This window comes from Pangasianodon hypophthalmus, chromosome 14, assembly GCF_027358585.1.
Source record: "Pangasianodon hypophthalmus isolate fPanHyp1 chromosome 14, fPanHyp1.pri, whole genome shotgun sequence".
Taxonomy (NCBI): Eukaryota; Metazoa; Chordata; class Actinopteri; order Siluriformes; family Pangasiidae; genus Pangasianodon; species Pangasianodon hypophthalmus.
In genome coordinates, this window is record NC_069723.1 from 2,390,765 (window position 1) to 2,414,158 (window position 23,394).

Here is a 23,394-nt window from a genome sequence, read left to right on the forward strand (position 1 = left end):
ATTAAAAGTAGCTATGAATGAAATATTCCTGACTATTTTGCAAGAATAAAAAAAAAAAAATAAAATAAAATTAAAAAAAAAAAAAAAAAAAAAAAATACTTTTTGTGCAAGGATATAATTTAAACTTATAGTTGGCTAGCTGAATTTATGGTTACTGAATCCTAGTAGCCCTACGACATGATTACAGACATGCCAATTGTGATGATTTAGGTATTTGGGTACCTCCTAAATTATTGGGATTGTGGTTTATTAGACATAAGAAAACTTCGATACAGAAAAAAAAAAATCACTGATCATAGGGGAAAAAAAAATCCCTGGATGAAACTGGTGCCAAATTGAATTGTGACAGTTAAACACATAGCTACCTAAGCTAGCTATGTCATAAAATTGCACTAACTGTGAAAGATGATACTTATCCCTAATATTTATCCCTTAATTGAATTTGGGGGAAAAAAACGTATATGTTAAAATAACTTAAATACTTGAATTAAAATTTAAAAAACTGACCAATCAATTTGCTTCAAAAATTTTTGCTCAAAGGATCCAAGATGATCAGATTAGCTTAATTACAATAGTTACTTTGATACAAGAACAAATTAAACATAAAATTGTAGCAACAATTGAATATTTATGGTAAGTACCTTTCAATGTTACTAAGACAAGAGAGTACACGGTAATAAACAATCCCGAGAGAAAGTTTTAAATACTAAGATAAGAATAAAACTCAATCTCACCATTGTCACAGATTGTGCGTCAAAGTTACTAAGATACTTGCATAAGAGATACTTACATAACAGACGACTGTTACAGACGACTCATTACTGCACATATAACTCATAGTGAAAACATTTTTTACAAACTTTTATAATCAGACGTAAAACTCAGATAAAATACTATCATTCTGGGATAGTAAAAAGCATCCGTGTTAAGTATTTTTTTTATATGTAATTTATATATATATCTGAATCCTATATATATATATATATTACTCAATATAAACACTTCTGCTTGATGTTAATCAGAAAATTTAAATAAAGTTATTAGGACACTTAAAACAGTGATGTTTATGTCGCTGTTATGTCACATCATAATGCTTTACCCAAGCTTTACTAAGCATTATTAGCATTTATTAAAATGCTTTCGAAGTATTGCTACAACACTGCAAAGAATCATAAGCACAGGTATAAAATTCTCTCGATACACACTAGGACACTTGAATACTTGCTTAGGACACTAAGACACAGAGTTAACCAGTTATCATATTGACAGATGGTGAGATGAGTTTAATGCATAGACTTACACACTGGTGTGACAAAAATTTGTTACTAAGATATTCTTGAGAGACTGAAGAAAGTTTCCTAACATCAGTCTGGTTGTGCTTTTAAATTCACCCACAAGGCTTCATTTTAGACGTTGTACAAGTTACCACTCTATTTGAGGACCTTTTTACTAAGACTTGTATTCCAATATGCCCTCATCGACTTCCCTTCGTTTACACAAACACAGCAAACATCAGTGTTTTTCCATTTCTTTATGAGGTGAAGTTTGTTGTCAATAAATTCAACTGACGTTAATTTTACAACTTTTTCTGCAAAATGAGACAATTTCTTTATAAAAACCCCAAATTTGAACTTTGTTTATAGGTGTAAAGCAGTGAAATTTTTACATATATTGTCTAATTTGCTACACTTCAAAATGGTTTTATTTCTCAGACTCCTCCTTTAATAGAAATTGACTACAAAGTTCTACAATCGTGTGCAGTAGCTGATACGTACTTCTGAGTGATAAGGGGAGTTCATGAGGGCGCAGTGAAAACAGTATCGAAACATCAAGTTGGGAGTTGTAAAAGTCTGAAAATTGAATTTAGATGGATTTCAACATCCAGTTTTTTTTTTTAAAAAAAAACATATCTGTGGTGTCTTGTTGGAAATTGAAGTTAATAAAAGCCTACTATTTAAGACAACATCATTTCTATTTGATAAATCGTTTTGTTTTGAGTTTTCACTGACATACAATAAGCATTTAAATAGTTCATTCTTTAGAAATTGAAATGCTGTTTCTGCTAGAAAACGCACACAACATATATAACATATGTACTTCATATTAGGGACACATCAGGGCCATTTTCTTCCAAATATACCAGAATCCTTTCAATCCTTCCAATCCTTCCAAGAATCCTTAAAACATATTAAAACATAATACACAACAGCGTACATAATTTTAACAACACATTTCATTAGTTCATTAAAATTGAAGTTTTTTTATATATACATATTACACTTCACTCAGTTCAGTCCTAAAAGTGTGTCTTTCCAACAGCTATACTGTTGCAAAAGTTTAAACACAGTTTAACTGGTTTGACTTTGAGGCTTAAACAGATGTAATAAATTTATGTAATTTAGTAAATTTGAGGCATTTATGAAATTTGCTTTGCAGATGTGACATGTTTGAGGCTTTTGAACATCAGGCACATTTACATAAAAAGAGTTAAGAGTTCACAGTTCATAGTCTTTGCTGACACACACACATGGAGATATATATATATATATATATATATTATATATATACAAAATGTGTGTGTAAGGATTAGCTATGCTTTTCAAAAGTCCCTACTTTGTATGTGCTCCTGTGGTCCCAGTATTTAAAATGAAACCTGACACACAAACACACACTTATAGAAGTAGGTTATAGACATTTTAAAACAAACGTTTTTCCAATGCTGTTTTTAAAGCAGAATGGAACTGCAACGCTGAGGTATGATATTTAATACTGAATTAATTTCCAATTTCTCAATTTTAATTATTGCACAATTAATTGCTATTCCTGAACATTTCCAATTTATTTTACTAGCATATAAACCTTTTATTTATAATTTCATTATTCAGATTATCCAGACTAATGTAAAATAAAACATTTTTTGGCTAAGATGAAAGATTTGTGTGTGATTATGATTAGCAGAATTAAACTAGCATTTTATGTCAGATGATTGCGTCATTTCTTGTGGTTTAACACTTTTTCTGCTGTGACGTTGTGTAAAATGCTGTTTTTGCTAATTCATTGTTATTTATTCTCAATGTGGGTCTTGAAGTTTATGCAGAAATAAGCAGTAAATGTTCTTTGTAGCATTTAAGAATTTTTTGCTAGCTAGAAATTGTGAGCAAACATTACAGAACTGATTTTAAGTGCTGAGTTCAGCTTTACACAGCGCTCATGCAGAATTTCAGCTACGGAATATGGAAAGGCGCTGTGGGGAATGAATGCTAATACACCAGCTGGCGTTTCTCTTTCGTTTCCTCACTAGCCGAAGTGCTAATGCTGCAGAAGTCGTATAAAATGATTGGATCCCTGGGGTAAATATAATTTAAATGTTGCTGAAGGGTTAAAACAGTGCCAGGAGTGCATTTATCCCTTAGTTACAACACAGTTTCCCCACCATTAGGGTAAAATAAAGTAACAGAAGTACTACTAAATGAAGAATTATACATAAAATACACAAGAGAATTTTAAAGCAACACTGCTAGCAAATTATTTTATGATTTTAAAGTGCAGCTTTTCCTACAATAGCGCCTTTTCAAAATAATTTATGCATAAATCGCTGGCAGGATCATTTACACAAGAACTGTGGTATTTATGAAAATCCAGTTAGTTCTGGATAACGATCGTATCCTACGAGATCTCCTGAGTTTGCGTAAATTTTTTGTATTCACTAATGCTTAATTTTAAAATTGGCGATGAGTTACTGCAATTTATATTCGGATTGCGTTAAATTTAAATCACTTATTTATTTCAGTTACAAACGCAAATTTAATGAAAATCTTGTAAAACATGGTTGTTTCATATGAATGACCTAATTAATGCAATTAATTAAGACAAATAAGACTAGCCATGCAATTAGGACAAAAGTAATGGCGCCCTATAAAAGGAGGAAGTGTTATTGTGTGTAGCCAGCATACTGCAATGGCTGAGCTTTAATACACACTGCACATAGGAGGCGCTCTTTCACCATTTAGTTGTCATTTTGGGTTTCAGCCTTGTATGGAATTTTTGGTAGTGGTTGTCACATTAAATGTAAATTTTGTACAAAGTATAAAGAAAATCAGTGTTACCAAATCGTTTTGTTTGGTTTGGCTTACAAAATCATTTACACACAACTGAACTAAAAGATTGATAAATGAACCCCAATGTCTTTACACACTTTAAGTTCATTTCACTTAGCTAATATATTCATTCTACGATGCTAAGTTTCAAATTAGCTGTTAATTTTAGAAATCTCAATCCCTTGAGCTACTTGAAACGGTCACAGTTTTGTAGGTTGCTAAAAGTTGCTAATTTTTATTGCCAGTGTATCGTGCGCAACAATGAGCGTCAGCTTACGCTTGCACCGTATGTTCGATGTTGTATAAGAGTGTTCGATGTTCCAACGACTGAGCTTGTTAAAAATTAATGCGTCATCCCTGGAGATCCATTACTGTAGCATTCACACCCAAAAGAAACAACAATTACAGCATTGGGACGCAACTGTTTCACTGTTTCAACACGATTTCTTCTGTTGAATTGAGTTTAATGTAGTCTTCAAGTACCTTAAACCTTCGTGCAACTGACTAGAGGTTTACAGGAACCAAGAAAAAGGTCAGGACTCAGAGGACGTGAAAAATGCTCATAAAATGGAGTCTTTTAAGGGTCGCGTTTGGCCTGTAAAGTGCAGCTGCTGTAGTAAAACAACATCGCTGTAATGCAGAGACGGGAAAAATGGCTCGCACTCTCTTTTTTCTTTTCCTGCAAATACAATGCCTGGGCTTTTGCTTTACGGATTCCCAGCAAGTCAAAGACTCGTACACCGACAAATGACACATGAGCAATTGTGCGATGCTAACAAAGCGTTTTACACGTTGGCTCTCAGCATTGTGTTGCTGTTAAGAAGAAAACTGTAGCTACAGTTGATTAGCAATGTTTTTTATGGGTTTGTTGAATCGGAGGAACTGAAATGGAACTGTTATAACTTCTTAAATTTTTAATTTGGCATTTTTTAATTACTACAACTGAGTTAAATAGTCTGCCTTTGATTGGTGAGATGGATGTTAGGCATAGCTAATGTCGTAGCTGTTAGTGTAGCATTATTGATGCTCTTTTGTTCAATATTATATTTGGAAGGAAAACTACCTTTCTTCTTAATTCGATCATAGCTACGTTGAATTTTCTGACTATTTTTAACTGAATTTTTTTGATCAGAAAGCTCGGGTAGCTATATAGACTCGTGTCTAGCGTTGCGATGGATGAGTTAGCTACTGTTGTGTTGTAATGTTAGTATTGAAACACTGTAGGATGTTAAATTCTGTCTGTTCCGAATGTTTTGTTCAGAGCGCTTGGCTTTGAGTATAATATTTGTATAGTAGCGCAAAGAACCATTTGCAAAATATTAGCCTAAGATTGTTTGAAGCAGTTTGTAACATGGCAGTTTAATGTATTGGTGTTATTTTGTGATTGCAGTTTCTTTAATTGAGGCTTTTTTTAACTAGAAATTGGTTCTGCGTTAGTGAATTTGCTTTAGCTAGGTTTGTTTCCACCATCTTTCACGGTAACAGTATTGAACAGTGTATAATGCTGAATTTTATGCCTTTGTTATTGGAATGGTGTTGCTAACTTCCTGTCCCACTCTCTCATTGTGTCCATGTGAATTATCCTATACGCAATGTCTAACGCTGTATTGCTAACGTGTATCTTTAAAGTGTATCGTGTCAAGTTCTCTTTCATGCCCTTTTTGTTTGGAAAGTTTGAACGGATTGTACGGATATTCCTGGATCGTTAAGTAGTATCGGCTTTCGCCTGCTCGTTGTTGTTGTTACCCTGTGATTGCTTGTTGCTTCGCTCTGTTCCACCCCTTGACGTTTCCTGCAGAAAGAGGCGGGGCTTGCAGAGTGACATCAGGATGCATCGATACTCGCGCCGGAAGTTCTGATTGAGCAGCCCGTATACAACAGCGTTGAGGCACGAGTTGAAATACGCCATAAAATAGCTGACCACAAAGAGCCAATCGGGAACCAATGGCGCCACTCTGGGTGGATCCATGGCGACAGCTAGGCCAATCAGATTGAGCGGTGCCCAGCAGACGGCGAATAGCACAAAGACGACGAACATGGTGAGGAAATGGCGGACCTCACTTGGCCGGAGGCGGGGCCTCGTGTCGCTAGCCACTCGCCGTCTCACGTTTAGCACTAGCATCCAAATTCGTGCATAGCAGAATGTTACGATGGCAATGGGAAACAGGAAATGAACGAAAACCACGGCGAAGGTGTAACCGGCGCTCGCAGTTTGGCTAAAAGTGCAAGAATACACACGAGGATCATAGGTCAGTGACCCCAGTGCGAGATTTGGCAGTATGGCGACGCCCGTTAGAGCCCACACAAGCATGATTAGAGCCAGCGTGCCACGGCGGCCATACACTTTGGCATAAGTGCGGGCGTGGCAGATGAAGCAGTAGCGGTTGAGGGCAATAGCTGTGATGTTGAAGACAGAGCCGATGACGCTGGCGCCCATGAGAAAGCCACTCACTTTACACTCTGTCTCGCCGGGCAGCCAGCCGGAGTGCAGCAGCGCGTGAAGGACCAGCGGGTACGGGTAACACACCACCAACAGATCTGCCAACGCCAGGCTCACGACAAACGCATTACCTGTAACACACACACACACACAAAGATAAACAATATTATAACATTATATCTAACAAACGCAACCACACAACTTTTATCCTAACATTAGCAAGCTGTCTCGTGATCTCATATCAAACCATCTCCTTAATACGAGGTGGCTAATGCTGGAGAAGAAACATTAACATTAGCTAAAGTAAATGGTTAGCGTGAAATGTTAGCACATGACTGTGTTTAGTAGCTTACTAGCCGAACTATAACACTGTTTTTTTATTGGATACGGTTCCATCACGAACAATTCAGTCTCTGTAAATGTGAATAAATCAGTTAAAGGTGTTAAAGGTAAATTAAAGCTGAATAAATCAGTATCACTCACAAACTTTTTTTAGTTCACTTTTTTATTTAATGTTAACTTATTTTCATTTAAAGTTGACTTCTATTTAAAGCTGACATTTTATAAAATCAACTTTTTATTTAAAGTTGATTTCTTTCTTTCTTTCTTTTTTTTTTTAAAAGTTGGCTTCTTTTTTGAAATTTACTTTTAATTAAAAGTCGACTTTTTAAAAAAGTTGACAATTTAAAGTTGATTTCTTTTTAAATTGACTTTATTTTTAAGGTTGACTTTTTTAATTTAAAGCTTATTTTTTTAAGTTGACCAAATTTGAGTACTTTTATTTTATTTCATTTTTAATTTGACTTCTTTTAAAGTTGACTTTTTTATTTAAAGTTGATTTCTTTTTGTTAAAGGTTGACTTCTTTTTAAGGTTGATTTTTTTAAATTTAAATTTGACTTTTTTAAGTTGACCACTCTTCTTTAAATTTGAGTACTTTTTTTTTTTTTTAAGTTGACTATTTAAAGTTGATTTCTGTTTGAAATTGACCAAATTTGAATACTTTTATTTATTTTTTTTAATCTGACTAAAAGCTGACAATTTAGTTAAAGTTGACTCCTTGTTTTAAGGTTAACCTTTTTTTTTTAAATTTAAAAGTTAATTTCTGTTTTAGTTGACTTTATTTAAAGTTGACATTTTATTTAAGGTTGATTTAAAAAAAGACAATTTATTTAAAGTTGATTTGATTTCTTTTTTTAAGCTTGAATTTTTTAAAATTTGATTTAAAGTTGACTTTTTTTAAGTTGACTTTTCTTTTTTGACTCTTTAGATGTTTACTGATCTGTTTTTTTTTAAACATCCGTGAACCAGGCACGCGTTTATTCCGCATGGTGATGAAGGATATTCACAGGTGATGAAGGATACAGAGCAACCCACTTGCGATTGCTTGGAACAGTGTTTTTCTAAGAGAGCGATCAAAATCTCTTATCTGTGTGATCCAGGAGCAACTGTGTAGCATCTCTATGATCTATAACACAAACACAGACACACGTAATGTATTTCTGGCTATGTGTGTGTGTGTGTGTGTGTGTGTGTGTGTGTGCCTTTGTAAACACGACTGATGAGTTCAGATAGAGTTCAACACAGAATTCAATACAGCAATAGAAATCAACTCCAACACACACACACACACAATCACTCACACACACACACACACACACACAGTAATTAAACCTTAATTCCTAATTAAAACATTAATGACCTGAGACAAAGGGATGCTTTCTTGCTCTGCTAATGAATTCACACACACACACACACACTCCAAGACTGACTTTAACACACCCTTGTGGACTTATAAATCCAAACTTTATGTCTCAAGAGCGTAAACTTGGGGAAAAAACGGAAGTGTGTAGCAGGAGCAGATTCATCAACAGGAACACACACGGACTTGGCAGCGAGAACGATGTAGCTTCAGTGATTTCCTTCGAGATTTACACACTCAATTTCCTTCGCTCTAATGTGCTAATGTAATTTAGCTAGCAGAGTAACGTTAAAGTAGCAAAATCCGATCTGAACACAGATAATCTAATGAAACAATTCTTCGGTTACCTTTCTGGACCACACTATCTGTGCCATGACGGCACAAAATGAACATTAGAGCTATCGGGCACTTCCTTATTACCGTATTATTCCTATAAACTCCTGACCCCTTTCGTTTCCCACACACCACACGTCTGTTTTTGACCTTCTTGGCTTTCTAATTTTCTAATTTGATCATTAGAATTGTCTGAAATCGGCTGTTTATGCACTACTGTACGCAGACACAGCTCTATTAGACGTAGAATCAAATATACGAGCAAAATGGATGAATTGTGTCCCATCATGCACCACAGAATGGAAGAGGTCGGGTTTGTGGAACATAAAGAACAAAATGGACATGCAATAATACTTCAGTCAAAACTGTAACTCTTATGTACATCAAAATTAAAAAAAAAAAAAAAACAACTATTAGCTAACATTGCTGGTCAAGATAGCGAGCTAATAAAATTTAATGACAATTATGTCCTGTTATAGTCATCAGTCACATTAACACTTTTAAACACTTTTCCAAGTTTTAGTGCTAATTAAAGAAAAAAAAAAAACGTAATGATTAAAAGTTCAATGCAATATGAATGAATAAACAACAAGCTTACACAAGATGTTCTATGGCTGTGATTGGAGAGTGATTGCATTTCAGTGTAGCAAGTCTGCAACACAGTGATGAAAGTGAAATGCAGTGAAACGCAGAATTCCATTGACTCCTGACGCAAACTCACGGCTGCACGGCTCAGAATGCCGTCTTATTTGTCTTATTCATGCTACACTGGCTACCTGAATTGACTACGAAGTTCTGCTTATGGTGTTTACAGCTCTGAACGGTTCAGCTGTGGTATATCTTACTGATCTCCAGAAGCAGTTTAACCAACCACAAGCAATTCACTCAGCTGAAGCAGGTTACACACTCTCTCTCACACTCTCACACTCACCTCCATACCTTATGTGATGGCACCTCAGAGCCAAACCATCCCTGTTCATCTGGTTTCCATGTCGAACTGTAAATATTTAGAGATTTCATACGATTTCAGTCAAACAGACTGATGAGCTCTAATAACTTTCCACTGTTGTTGTGACTGCTGCCATGATCTGCGTCTCAAATCTAAAATTCAAAAGTATATATATATTAATCTAGAGTCTATCTATCCAGAAGACTAAGACACAAAATCAATCTTTCGGTACATTTGATGTCTGCATGAAATTTTTCTAATTCAAACATTACATGTAATAGGAAAACCAGTTAGTGTTGGTACTCAATAGCGCTTAGCATTGATTTCTGTGGACATCCACAAGTGATGCTCCAGATGACTGCAGGATATGTATATCAGCCATCTTGGGTACACATCAAGCAACATTTTTGCTTTATTACCCCTTTAAACTACGGAATAGCTTTCCAGAAAACATTTTTGAGCGCTCTATAGCTCTACATGTGAATTTTAAATCCCCATTAAGAACTTGATGAGCCTTTGATAATTCATGTATCTCATATCATGTTAAATATACTGCAATTTCTCACAGATTTATAATGAATGAATTCATTCCGTAATTTCTTTTCCTCCGACGTATTTTTCTTCATCTTGCTTATTCCTTTTTCTTTCATTCCAACCCCCCCCCCCCCCCCCCCCCCCCCCCACTTCCCTCCCTCCATCTCTTTCTCCTTGAACGCATTTGCTTTGAAAATCTAGTTTTCAAGTCGGGCTCGTTTCAGCAAAAAAATTCAAAGCCGGATTTCGAAACGCGTTAAGCGGTTTAAAACTGCCAGAGTGCGAATTTTACTTACACCTTTAGCTAGGACTGAGTCTCTAATTAGGGTTTAACGAAGCATTTCAAAAATAAGATAAATGTATTAATAATTAATGTCATTAAGGTTGATATTCGGAAACATTAAGCTGGTGTGTAAACAGCGTGCCAGATTCAAATTCATTATCATAGTTTCTTTGCCCTGCCCTCTGTGTGTGTGTGTGTGTGTGTGTGTGTGTGTGTGTGTGTGTGTGTGTGTGGGGAACTGGTGCGATACTCACACCACACATACTCTGTGCCTATTTTTCTCAGTCAGCTCTTGATCGAATTTCACTGACATCGTAGCATCATCAGAATCTTCGACCTCCGACCCTTCGACCCACGTCTACGCTCATAAACAAAATTAAATACTGCGTTCTTCAGGACCTACGAGGCAGCAGAAATCTTTTCTTTCTCCCTTCTCCAGGTTTGTGTCTTGGGTTTGGGTTTCGCTGTGTCAGCTGGGAGACTTTAAATAGTCCGAACCGTGCCTTTCCCAATCATGTCCGATTGAAAGAATTTAGCACGTGAGAATTGGATTCAAATTCTAGACACGTCACACAGTTAGTGGAAATGCACTGCACCTCAACTCAAATTTGAGTGTTGTAGGAAAGCGTCTGAATATTTATGCTAATCATTTACTACAGAGTGTCAGGAATTGGTAGAGGAGGCGGATGCAAGTGCAGGAAAACGTTTATTTACAGTGAGAAAAGTTAAACACGAAGACTACGAAACTACGTTTACATGCACATCAAATTCCGTTTAAGGTCTACATTCGGGTTGCAGTGATATTCCGAATACGATGATCGGAATATTCCTGTATACAGGGTTGTTGTAAGTGTGCCTGAGCCACCATTCCTAAATACCTAGCCTACAGCTAAGCATCTGTTAGCACCCACAATTCCTTGCGGATTGAGCATGAACATATGTCTCCTTTCAGTGGATTTTCTGAATAAGGTGTTTACGTGAAACAAACTTCCGATGAAAACAGGCATATTCCAGGGATGGGAATCGGAATTTTTGGGAATCAGAATACTGTCTTAATCTGAACCAGGTGATCGGATTGCGGTCTTTACATGACTCAATACTAATTAGAATATTGCCAAATATTCAGATTAAGATCGGAATATTGATGTGCATGAAAACGCAGCTATTGACGCTAGACAACAACATGACGCTAGACAAAAACTAAAGACCGACAACGAGTGCTATACAATGCGTGACTTACACACCTGTGCTAATTAGACAACAAGGTGACTCAGGTGCTCGTGGTCATGTGACATGGCACGTGCCGCGAGCGTTTGACATGCAATGGCTTGTGGGTGCTGTAGTCCGTGACATAGCGAGGAAATAACTATTCGAGCACGTTCATTTTTGTTATTTAATATATATCATATAATATATCCACCTCAAATTTACACACAAAATATCTTCTGAATTTGTACTAATAGATATAAACCAAAAAATGTAAAAATGAAATTGATAGGAAAAAAGTATTCAGATACTGTATTAAAAATATAGCATATACGATATATATGCTGCAAATGAATGCAAGGTTTCACAACATGCACTCAGACTAATGAGAAGTAACTTAAGAAAGAAGCCAGTGGTCACCTGGAAAGAGTTGCAGGACGAGCTGAAAGCAGCAGGAGCGAAAGTTACACGGAGAACAATAGCAATGAAACGCAGTGTAATCATCTCTGTTCATTCGCCTCACGCAAAACTGCTTTGGTAAAACAGAGACGCATATTTAAAAGCATTTAGACAAATCAGAACTATTTTGAAACAGTGAGACAAAACAAAAAGTAGAATTCTTTAGCAATCATTCAGCTCATCATGTTTGGAAAAAAGAAGGGTTGAGAAGATGATCTCTAGAACACCATACCCAGAGTGAAGCATGGTGGTGGGAGCATCGTGATATGGAGCTGCTTCTCTGCAAAGGTATTGTCATTGAAGGAAACATGACATAAAGACTTTAAGACTTTAATCTCACCGGCCAAGAAACCGAATCTGGGGAGAAGACGGAGGTTTCAAAAAACAGCGACAAGGACCTCAAACACACAGCCAGAAGACTGGTTTCTAAAAGGTGCTTGCATTAAAAATTAAAAATTTACAAAAGGATGTTGAAGTCCATCAGAGGGACTTTTGTAACCTTGGGGGATTGAAGATGATAAGCCAAGAGAAAAGGGCGAAAATGAAACCTCGATGCTGCAAAAAGCGTATTCCTTCTTACCGTAGACGTCTCGAAGCTGTAATTTTTTATTTATACATAAATAATACATACATTTTGTTCATATTTATACGATCTAAATCAAAAGTCATTATATATGTAAATCTGAAGTGGATATATGTACTGATAGTGTATTAAAATAAAAAAAAAAAATAATAATGTATGAATGCTATTTTCCCCTTACGGTATTATTTAATATTTTAAGAGTAAAGATATTCATAAAACACAGATTACTGTCAAGGAACTTTAACCACGATGACCCCCCCCCCCCCCCCCCCCATTCACACGCACACACACACACACACACACACACACACACACACCGTCTATCATATGCTGTGTGCTCACTAATGTGTAACATTTGCAAACTCATCACTCTCACTTAACAAGACCCTGAAGTCACCTTGTGCAAAAAACCTAACACGCACACACGCACACACGCACACACACACACACACACACACACACACACACGAAAAAAGTATCATTCATGTTTACAAAAAATAAAGATGAAGACGAGCAAAAAAAGGAGAGCGAAAGCGAGATTAAAAAGAGAAGAAGATATGATGGAAGAGAATGATGAGTCAGATAGGCCGTGTGTAAACTGCCTGTCATCACATTTTTAAATGAAATGCCCCACACACACACACACACACACACACACACACACACACACATTCATCTTCTCTCTCTTTTCCTTACCTACACAAATAGTGAGAAAATGACGGATGAGTGGAGCAGCGATAAGAGGATCAGATGAATCAGAGTGTAAATCAAAGGTAAATGTCTCTCTCTCTTTTCTCTCTCTTTCCTTCTTATATCAATTCCTTAAGCCGTATCGGCGTGCCCACACTCAGTGTTGCCTCTCTCTCTCTCTCTCTCTTTCTCTGTCTGACCTTCTTAAACGTCAAGGCATAAATGACCAGATTTTACCCACAATCCCACTCTATTTCCCCCATAATCCCATATATAACAGAAGGAAGAAGATGAGAAGAAGATGCTGTTCTTCTTGTCTAGACTCTTTTTAACCATCTACCATCTTACCATCAGGTGCAAAACTACCCATAATTCCACCTGGGTTTACCCATGATTCCATCCAGTTGTACCCATAATTCTATGTAAAATAAAAAATTGAACATTGGGTCTTTTCCAATCTGTTGTGTACTGTTCAACAAATTTTATTCACAAGTCAACCTGAATCCATTCAGAATTTTACCCATAATTCCATGCAAGTGTACTTACAGTATATTTCCACATAATTTCACCCAATTTTACTCATAATGTTGATCAATTTTACCAATAATTCCTCCCAATTGTACTCAAAATTCCACACAATTTTACTCATTATTTCATCCAGTTTTTATCAATAATTTCACCCATTTTTCCCATAATTCCATCAAATTGTGCCCATAATTTCACCCATTTTTATCTATAATTTCACCAAAATTCCACTTAATTTTATCCATAATTCTATACAACTGTACTCATAATTCCACACAATTTTACCCATAATTGCTTCCAATTTGGGCCATAAATTTCCTTAATTTTACCCATAATTCCACCCATTTCCCCCCAATTTTAACAGATTTTATACAGAATTTCACCTGGTTTTGTCTATAATTCAGCTTTTAAGCTATATTCTCACTTCTTACCCGTCCGCCACATGTGCTGGTCTGGTTTTCCCCCATTTCTTCACTTGATATTATCCATAATTCCACTTTATGTTGCCTGTAATTTCCTATAAAGTTTTGCGCATGTGCTTTATGTGATGTTTCACACCACAGAATTTTAATGCTGACTGGGTGCACAGCCTTACTGATGCTGCTCCACACACACACACACACACACACACACACCTTTAGTTTTGAATGGGAGCTACAAGGCTAATGGATCTAACAAGGAATGAAAGTTGATCTTATCTAGCGTTACATATTTTAGTGGAGCTATATTATCGTACAACATTATGGGAAACTGGGGGTGGAATGATGCCAATGATTCGGCTGTCCAAGATGTCCAGCGCCATAAGGTTATACACATGGCCTGGTTTTGTTCATGTGTATAGATTACAGTAAATCCACTCGAGCCATTACGCAGAGCAGAGTCATCATGGCCACCCCATTATGACTAACTACGGTGGTGCCGTGACCCGGATCCTTCAAGGGGATTCATGTTAACTGTCCACCAGGAAAGCACTGCATCCTTCAACAGTTCGTGGGGACTAGCTAGAGCTTTCTTTGCCTGCTGGAGAAAGATACAAAAATTGGACAAAATAATCATGGCCAAGTCAAGATCGCAAAGCAGCAGATCACTCTACCGCGACGCGCTGCTGACAAAATGGATTGTTTGTTATGTCTTCAGCCAGGCCATTAGAAGAAAGAGTGCAAGAACCGCAAATCCAGAGTCAGCATTCGCAACACACACACACACACACACACACACACACACACACACACGCTCCTCAGTCCTATTTTGGCCACTCAATTTTACCAGTAATTACACCCAATTATTTCCATAATTTCACCCAATTTTATCTGTGATTCCTCACAATATTACCCATAATTACACCTAATTTAGCTAAATTTTATCCATAATTCATCTTTATTTTATACAGACTTTAAAGTATTTTTATCTATAATTATCAATACTATAATGTGCAATCATTTTAATATAATTATTACTACAATTATCTATAGATTTACCCATAATTATGGTTTCTTTCATGTAGAATACAACACATAATTCCACATAATAATGAGAAGAAAATAGTGCCTAAAAAATACTTTATTAATAAGCTATGTTCTCAATTATTAACTGTCCTGCACATGTGCTGGTCTGGTTTTACCCATTTCTTCACTTGATATTACCCATAATTCCACTTCACATTGCCCAGAATTTCCCGGAGAGGTTTGCGTATGTGCACTAATTAAATAAAATTAGCTACCAAATAGCCTCAAAGGGCTGATTTTCCAACAAACTTTTACACTATACGGCCAAAAGTATGTGGACACCTGAACAATCACACCCATATGTGCCTGTTGAACGCCCCATTCCGCTGTAATAACCTCCATTCTTCTGTGAAGGCTTTTCTTCTAGGATTTGTGTTCATTCAGCTACAAGAGCATTAGTGAGCATTGGTCAGGCGCTGATGTTGGGATGTCGAGGAGGTCTGGGGTTCAGTCGGTGTTCCAGTTCATCCCAAAGGTGTTCAGTGGGGTTGAGGTCAGGGCTCTGTGCAGGACACTCGAGTTCTTCCACTCCAACCTTCACACACCATGTCTTCATGGAGCTGGCTTTGTGCACAGGGGCATTGTCATGCTGGAACAGGTTTCAGTCTCTTAGTTCCAGTGAAGGGCAACAGTTTGGGGAAGGAAGACATATGGGTGTGATGGTCAGGTGTCTACAAACATTTGATCATATAGTGTATAATCTATAAACAGAAACCAAACAGGGCAGTTATTTATTATCAGTTTTCTACTAATAGTTTAAAGAAAGAACAAAGTGAAGTGAATTTATTCAGCTGCCACCTGGTGGTCATTATTATTAACTACCAACAATAATACTTACTGCCATCACATGGAATCCTCTTTTTAAATCCAGCATGATTTAACATTAAATTTGCTCTGGCTCTTAAGAAGTCTTCAGTTATTTTATTTTACTCGGCCCTGCCAACTGAATTACTATTATTCAGAATTAAAGCTGAATTTACCCATAATTCCAACTACGTTTACCTATAATTCAATCCAATCTCAACCATAATTCTGCTTGTTTTTGCCCATAATTCATCATATAATAAAGGTAAGGTGATTATGTTGGCCATATGGTCCCTTCTTAACCATCTGCCACAATCAGTCTAACCAAAATAGCCCATAATTCTTTTTGATTTTTACCCACAATTCAACACACAGTCTCACTAAGTTGGAAGACCAGCTCCTTCTATCCATCGCTCACTTCTGTAATCCTGTGTATGACAGCATTTATGGCATTCGTGTGTGTGTGTGTGTGTGTGTGTGTGTGTGTGTGTGTAAAAGATGAAAGGACTTGAGCTATAAAAGTGTGCATATGATGAGTCATCATTCCATAGAGTACCGTCCTTCATATTGATGACAATCAGTTTCAGTAAAGACACACACACACACACACAAACGCGGGCGTGCACACACACCCACACACACACACACAATACTTTCACGTTTTTATAGCTGCATGGTGAAGGATTGGGAATTTTCAACACACACACACACACACACACACACAAACACACACAAATAATTCTTTTGCGGTTTTATAGTCATGGGATTTCACACCACAGTTTAAATGCTGACTGAGTGCACAGCCGCACTGACACACACACACACACACACACACCATTAGTTTTGCACAGGACCTACAAGGCTAATGTATCTAACAAGTAATGAAATTCTATCACATAGTGTTACACATATTAGTGAAGCCAGATTATCATACAACATTACGGGAAACAGGGGGTAGAAAGACACCAAACTGCACCAAGGGGAAAAAAAAAAGACCATAATCCTGATGTCCAAGATGTCCAGAACATAACGTGGTCAAGTTTTGTTCTTGTGTATAGATTACAATAAATCCACTCGAGTCACTACACAAAGCAGAGTCATCATCGCAATCTCATTATGACTAACGTTGGTGCCGTGACCCGGATCCTTAATGTCAGGGGATTGATGTCAGTTTTCAGCCAGGGAAGCACTGCATCCTTCAACAGGGGACTAGTTAGAGCTTTCTTTGCTATCTTTCTTTTATTTTTTTGCCTGCTGGAGAAAGATACAGAAACTGTCTCCACAGAATCAGCAGTGTGAAAACACACACACATACACATACACACTCCTCAGATGCAGCAGCCGTTAAACTAATAGGGCATTAAACACATTCAGAAAGAGAGAGAAGAGAAACAAACCCTTGACAGAAATTATGGAGATGGAAGTTTGGAGTGATGTCAGGGTGTGTGTGCAGCCATGCCTGAAGATGCCCAGGTAGTGCACAATTTGCAAAGAATAGAACCTATGAGTGAATTATTTTATGTTCCCCTAATCATAAAGTGTTTCAATGGTCAAAGAAACTAGAGCTGAGATAGCAGATAATTCTAGATCAATGTGGAGGTCCACCAGTCAGGCCCCGGCTCTCTCACCACCATGGCCAGGGAACCGACCCCAGCCACTAGGGTTGAACAAGACAGTACACTACCAGTGCCGGGTGCAAGCCTGGATAAAACTGCAGAGGGTTGCATCATGAGGGGGATCCAGTGTAAAAACTATGCCAAGTCAAATATGAGGACCAAAGATCTGCCATGGTGACCCCTAACCAGAGCAGCTGAAGAAAAATAATATGGACGTCACCAGATCTACCCAAAATGCATGTCTGAATTTGATCTTATGGTGTACGGGATACAACTTCCTTGAAATGTTGATGGGTCTGACCAGGAGGAGAGATGGAGAAACACCCCAATGTTGGGCAACCTGAAAACGTCATCATTCACAAAAGCAACACACAGATCATCACTTTTTAGCTTTACAGTGAAGTTTCGCCAATAAGCTCCCCAAGTATGCCTGCCAGTTTCCTACAGTACTGAGGTGATCCAGGTTCCCTACAAAGCCCACAATTCCTGGAAAGTGGCAACATAGTCTCCAGCAAAGTCAGGAACAAGGCCCTGACCCCCAAAACACTGGTTATTCCTTTTGCAATCTGCGAAAAAGCCACCCTCCCAATGAGAGAAGGCAGGACTTCTTCCAAAAGTGTTTACTCTCAGCAAACAATGAGGAAGATGCCAAATTCAAGATGGTATAACACGTAAGACCTACGTATCAAAATGTTCTTCCACAAAACACGGAGTGGCATTCATGACTTCATGGGACACCAGGAACAAGTAACACTGCTTCATTTTCTATGCGGCATTTTTATTAGACTAAGATGGAACAAGTCATTAATCATTATGTCAAGTTTTGCCAAAGATGTATTTTTATTAAGACACCTGAACCATCTGCAAGGGTACGGCTCGAAAGTATAAAAATATCTGCATCCATGGAGTTCTTTGGATTTTTTTGGTGTGCTGAAAACAGCAAACAGCGTTCAGGAAATGTGCTAATGGTCACAGATCATTTCATAAAGTTCGTACATGCTCTCCCATGCACAAATCAGCCAACTTTGCGAGTAAATTAATTGCTGAGATTCTCAAGTTGGAGTTGATACTACACATCCTACCATCCCATGTACAATATGCTGTGTTCAATGGCCTTAACAGCTAGCAAGAGTGGGCTTAATGTTCCAATTCAAATGCTCAAATTTACATACGATATTAGCATATATGAAGCAACCGGATCTGCACCATTGCACCTTATGTTTGGCGTTATTCTGAGACTCGCAGTGGATGTGATGTTCAAACAAGACTCTGTAGTTGTTGACCACAGCAGCTATATAAAGACTTTGATGTCTCATCTTCATGAAGCTGCAAATACAACACAACAACTTGCTGTTAAAGAACAAAGGAAACAAGCTCATTGACATGACAAAACAGTGAGGATGCTTACCTGAATGCTGGGGATCACATCTTTGTATCTTCAATGGAAAACTTGCAGACAAACAGGAACCAATAGTGTGATTCAATTATTCCATAATCCACACACACACACACACACACACACACACTGTAACTCCACGCTCCAGGATTAAAATGGTAGTGAGAAAGTGGTGCATCAAATCAGTATCCTGTAGAGGATCAGCTACCTGCTTGTTCAGACCGAGGAAGCTGATGACTGGCCCAGAAGTCAGTTCCTTAGATACCGCTGATTGTCAGGAAGAAGCAAACAAGCCTTTGGAGGGATTAGATCATTCAAGAAGTCAAAGGTTATTGAGTGAAAATGAATCTACCCAGAGGCAAGAGGAAGAAAGCCAGTCAGGACAGAATATTATTCAGTGTTGCCGAACTCTAATACTATAAATACAGAGCATTTCAGACATCAGACGCATACTTTGAAAACTATCCTGATATAATTGTACCTAGGGGTTGCAGGGAGTATGCAAATTCAGATCACATGTACTGGCAGGGTAGTCAAGAAAGTCAGCCATCTTATTAAGACTATGGCTTAAAAACAGATGATGCTTAAGGGGTTTACAGATTCATTGAGCAAGAAATCCCAGTCAGTAATTGCTTTGTTTTGAAGTGTTCCATAATAATGAAGGTTAGGAACCTTGTAAATGGCTGGGACTGTGTAAGATGTACAAGTGTAATAATAAAGTATAAATCTAGGAGGTTTTAAAGGTCTGATCATCCTTTATGAGAGGTAGCATCAAGTGCTGCATGTTCCGAACTACAGCCCAGCCTGGTTTTTAGATCCTTCACATACACTCTGTGATCAAAACTATGTGGACATCCGACCATTATGACCAGATGTACTTGATGATCATGGCTTTCCAAAAACATGGGCATTAATATGGAGATGGTTCAGAGATTTCACTCGTGCATGGCATGGAAATGTAGCAGTGAGAAGCTTGTTACTTAGCTGTAGGTGTTTTCTTACCACGAGAAAACTGATTGTATTTGTTTTTTCTTCTATATGGGTGTGTTTTTAGAATGAATGATGACTTATTGTATTAGGTTAATATCATAATTCTCTGTCACTCTCTCTCACATTCATATTATCCTTTAAACTATTAAAACAATATAACATTATACCGGTAAAGACAATCATATATTCCTAATAATGTTTGAATTTTTAATATGTAATGAATCGAAGCGTTATAGCTATTTAGACTTGCAGCTGAAGAACGTCTAGGTGAAGCCGACTATAACTTCCTGAACTCTGTTTCTTTCATTCTGAGCACTTCTGCAATAAATTATGGTCACTACACAATCACATATTTGATATTGCATAATGTTCATGCTTTAATTATTATTCTAAAATGTGAGGAAAATAATTTTAAAAAAGAATTTAAAACCTTTTTGTGAGCAGGAAGGGAAAAGCTTTCGTTTTGTGGTGTATACAGTACATCCACCATTTTACCCGAAATCTTTAGCAAACATTCAACCTGCTTCTTAGCAAAACTCCACATGATTTTCTAAATATCTGATGAATTTTGCACTCAAATTCACCTCAATGTTACCTGAATATCCACCTGATCCTACCCATAAAGCAACTGCATTCTACCCACTTGATGCTGCACCTATTTCTAAACTTTACACACAATTCAGCCCTATTTGAAGCTATGATGCTTGACTGTATTCATAATCATAGCAAGTTGAAAAAAAAAAAACTTTATAACTGTCCGTCGCTCGGTTCTCTCGTTTTCAAAGTATATTGGAAGTAGACTTCTCAGAAAAAAGGGGACTAAAGTACCTTTCCTGAAGTCGTACCCTTCCTGTTGTTTAGTATTTAGCGTGCATCTTTCACATGGAAACGTGGTTAATATTAACCTTTAAAACGATTTAAAGCGTATAAACGGACAGATTTGATCCTGGAGCCCGAAAATGCAGCTTCTCTCAAATCTGCTGTATTTATTCATTTATTAGGCGCATCCTTCTCTATTAAACAAAGGGTGAATTAAAGTTTCATTAATTTTAAAATAAGCATTGCATATTAATAAGCTACTTAAATACAAAAACCAATGCATGCATAATAATGCATGTTAATATCTTATAACATTATTATATTATTATAAAATAATACAACAGCATGCACATGCATTTATTTGCACTGTCAATTATAAAGGCACTCATGCTTTGGAAATGGTGTGTGCGTGTGTGTGCGTGTGTGTGCGTGGAAAACGGAGCCACCCGGAGAACCCGCGTGCACCACCTCCACCACACACCCGTGTGCACGAGGACAATAACAACAACAACAATAATAACAATAATCAGTAATACACATTTTTATTATCCCGTTTCATTCTTATTTTCATGACGCGGGGAAAAGCTGCAGCAGTGCGCGCGCTGAGGACGCCAGCCACTCGACCGTTGTTGCGTGTGCACGTGAATGAAATCGCAGCGCACGAGACGCGCGGTTGATCGTCAAAGCAATGATACTTGAATGCATCCCGACTTAGGTAACACACACACACACACACACACACACACACACACTCACCTGCGTTCCTCAGTTTTCGGTTCCTGAGCACGGACACGATGACCAGCGTGTTTCCCAGCACGTCCCCCACGCTCGTGAAGATCAACACGCTCGCGAGCACAGCCACTTGCCATGTCGGTCCCAGTCGCGCGCCGCCGCCGCCGCCTCCTCCTCCTCCTCCTCCTCCAGCCAACACCTCAGCGCCCCACGCGCGACCCTGCACCGCTTCTGTCCGGTTCCTAATGAACGCAACATCCTCGGGCATGTCGGAATACTCCGTTCATTCAGACGCGCGCTCTCTCCGCCATGCCTCCACACACACACACACACACACACACACACACACACGCCTCTCAGATAAACCAACCCGAATCCGTTACATTCCGTCAAGTTTCGAGCACGTGCGCCTTTCCTCAGTCTCGCGTGCTCGAGCAGCGCTCTGGTCCATCGAAGTTTGCTGGAAAGTCACTTGCTCGCGCGCTCCTCGCGCTGCTCCCACGGCCCGCTTGCCGAGTGTCTCGCGCGCTCGTTCCAGATCCCATCCACAGACAGGCGGGAGTCGAGTCGAGTCGAGTCGCGCGCGCGTGGATATGCCGGCGCTCCGCCCCCTTTCGTCGCTTCTCGTTTGCATACAGAGCTGAGCTTCTGGTACATGTGGAGGGAGGAGAGGTGCGCGCGCGCCCGTGCGTGTGTGTGTGCGTGTGTGTTGCGATTAATATCGACCTGCATAAGCTACAGCTCTCCTGTGGCACATTCTCTCTCTCTCTCACACACACACACACACAGACACACACACACACACACACTCAGGGAGACAGCAGTCCACGCGCTATTAAACACTCCGTGCGCTCTGTCTCTCTCAAATCATTACAACTTTAATAACGGAAACTCAAAAAGACACGAGCTCGTGCGGTGTGTCATATTAACGAGGCTCGAGCTCAGAACTCAATTACAGTTTAACTTAAATGGAACAAAGTGTGTGTGTGTGTGTGTGTGTGTGTGTGCGCGTGCTTGTGAGTGTGTGTGTGTGTGTGTGCACGCGCTTGTGAGTGTGCGTGTGTGTGTGTGTGTGCACGCGCTCAATGTTTGACGCTGCCTTCTTTGTATGAAGGGAACACTGCGTCCCACAAATAAATGTGTAAACAAATAAATAAATTACACAATTAGCATAAAATCTGAAGAAAAAAAAGAAGAAGTAAAGCATAAATATAAAATGAGATATCCAGACTGGATTAGTTCCACATGAGGAGGTGAGGTAATGTAAGTTTTAAAGGAGTATCTCTGTGATTTTAATCCTGTCTGAATCCTTCATGTCAGTAATTTTTCACAGACTCTGTGCTCTTGTGTCTGGAAAGATGACTTGGGTGATAGATGTCCTGTAAAGCTTCCATAGTATCTGGGGTGAAAGAGTGCACTGAGGATGGACAGAAAGCACACTCTGACACGTTGATGCGTAAACAATGACATTTCGTTGGGATGTTTAAAAAAAAAAAAAAAAAAAAGTTAACCAGAGATGAACCTTTGACAGAACATACGCTGATGCGTCTCATCTGGTCTGGTCTGGTCTGGATGAAGCTTCAGGTGGTTCTGAGGAAGATGGAGAACAAGGTGAGGTTTCTCGTACGTGGATTTTGCGTAACTTTGTATTCATCGAGGCTAGCGTATAGTGTAACTGTTTTCACTGAGGTCCACTTTACTTTGAGACGATGCTAGAGAAGCCAGCTAGACTG

The 23,394-nt window shown here is 38.4% G+C and overlaps 1 protein-coding gene across 1 annotated transcript; it reads right to left on the bottom strand.

The window, feature by feature from the left end:
• Window positions 1–1,012: 1,012 nt before the first annotated feature.
• Window positions 1,013–22,397, bottom strand: mtnr1ba (melatonin receptor type 1Ba). The gene is made up of 2 exons (XM_053239473.1): window positions 21,686–22,397; window positions 1,013–6,668 (listed from the first exon to the last, which is right to left on the bottom strand). Exons 1-2 carry the CDS (start codon window positions 21,927–21,929, stop codon window positions 5,803–5,805), a joined length of 1,110 nt encoding a protein of 369 aa, XP_053095448.1. The 5' UTR covers window positions 21,930–22,397; the 3' UTR covers window positions 1,013–5,802.
• Between the last annotated feature and the right edge of the window lie 997 nt (window positions 22,398–23,394).

Excerpts from the sequence above, each read along its gene's own strand:
- mtnr1ba (XM_053239473.1), bottom strand. The coding sequence starts at position 21,929 with ATGCCCGAGGATGTTGCGTTCATTAGGAACCGGACAGAAGCGGTGCAG. Across the intron at positions 6,669-21,685 it reads CCGAAAACTGAGGAACGCAG|GTAATGCGTTTGTCGTGAGC; the intron begins GTGAGTGTGTGT and ends TGTGTGTTACAG.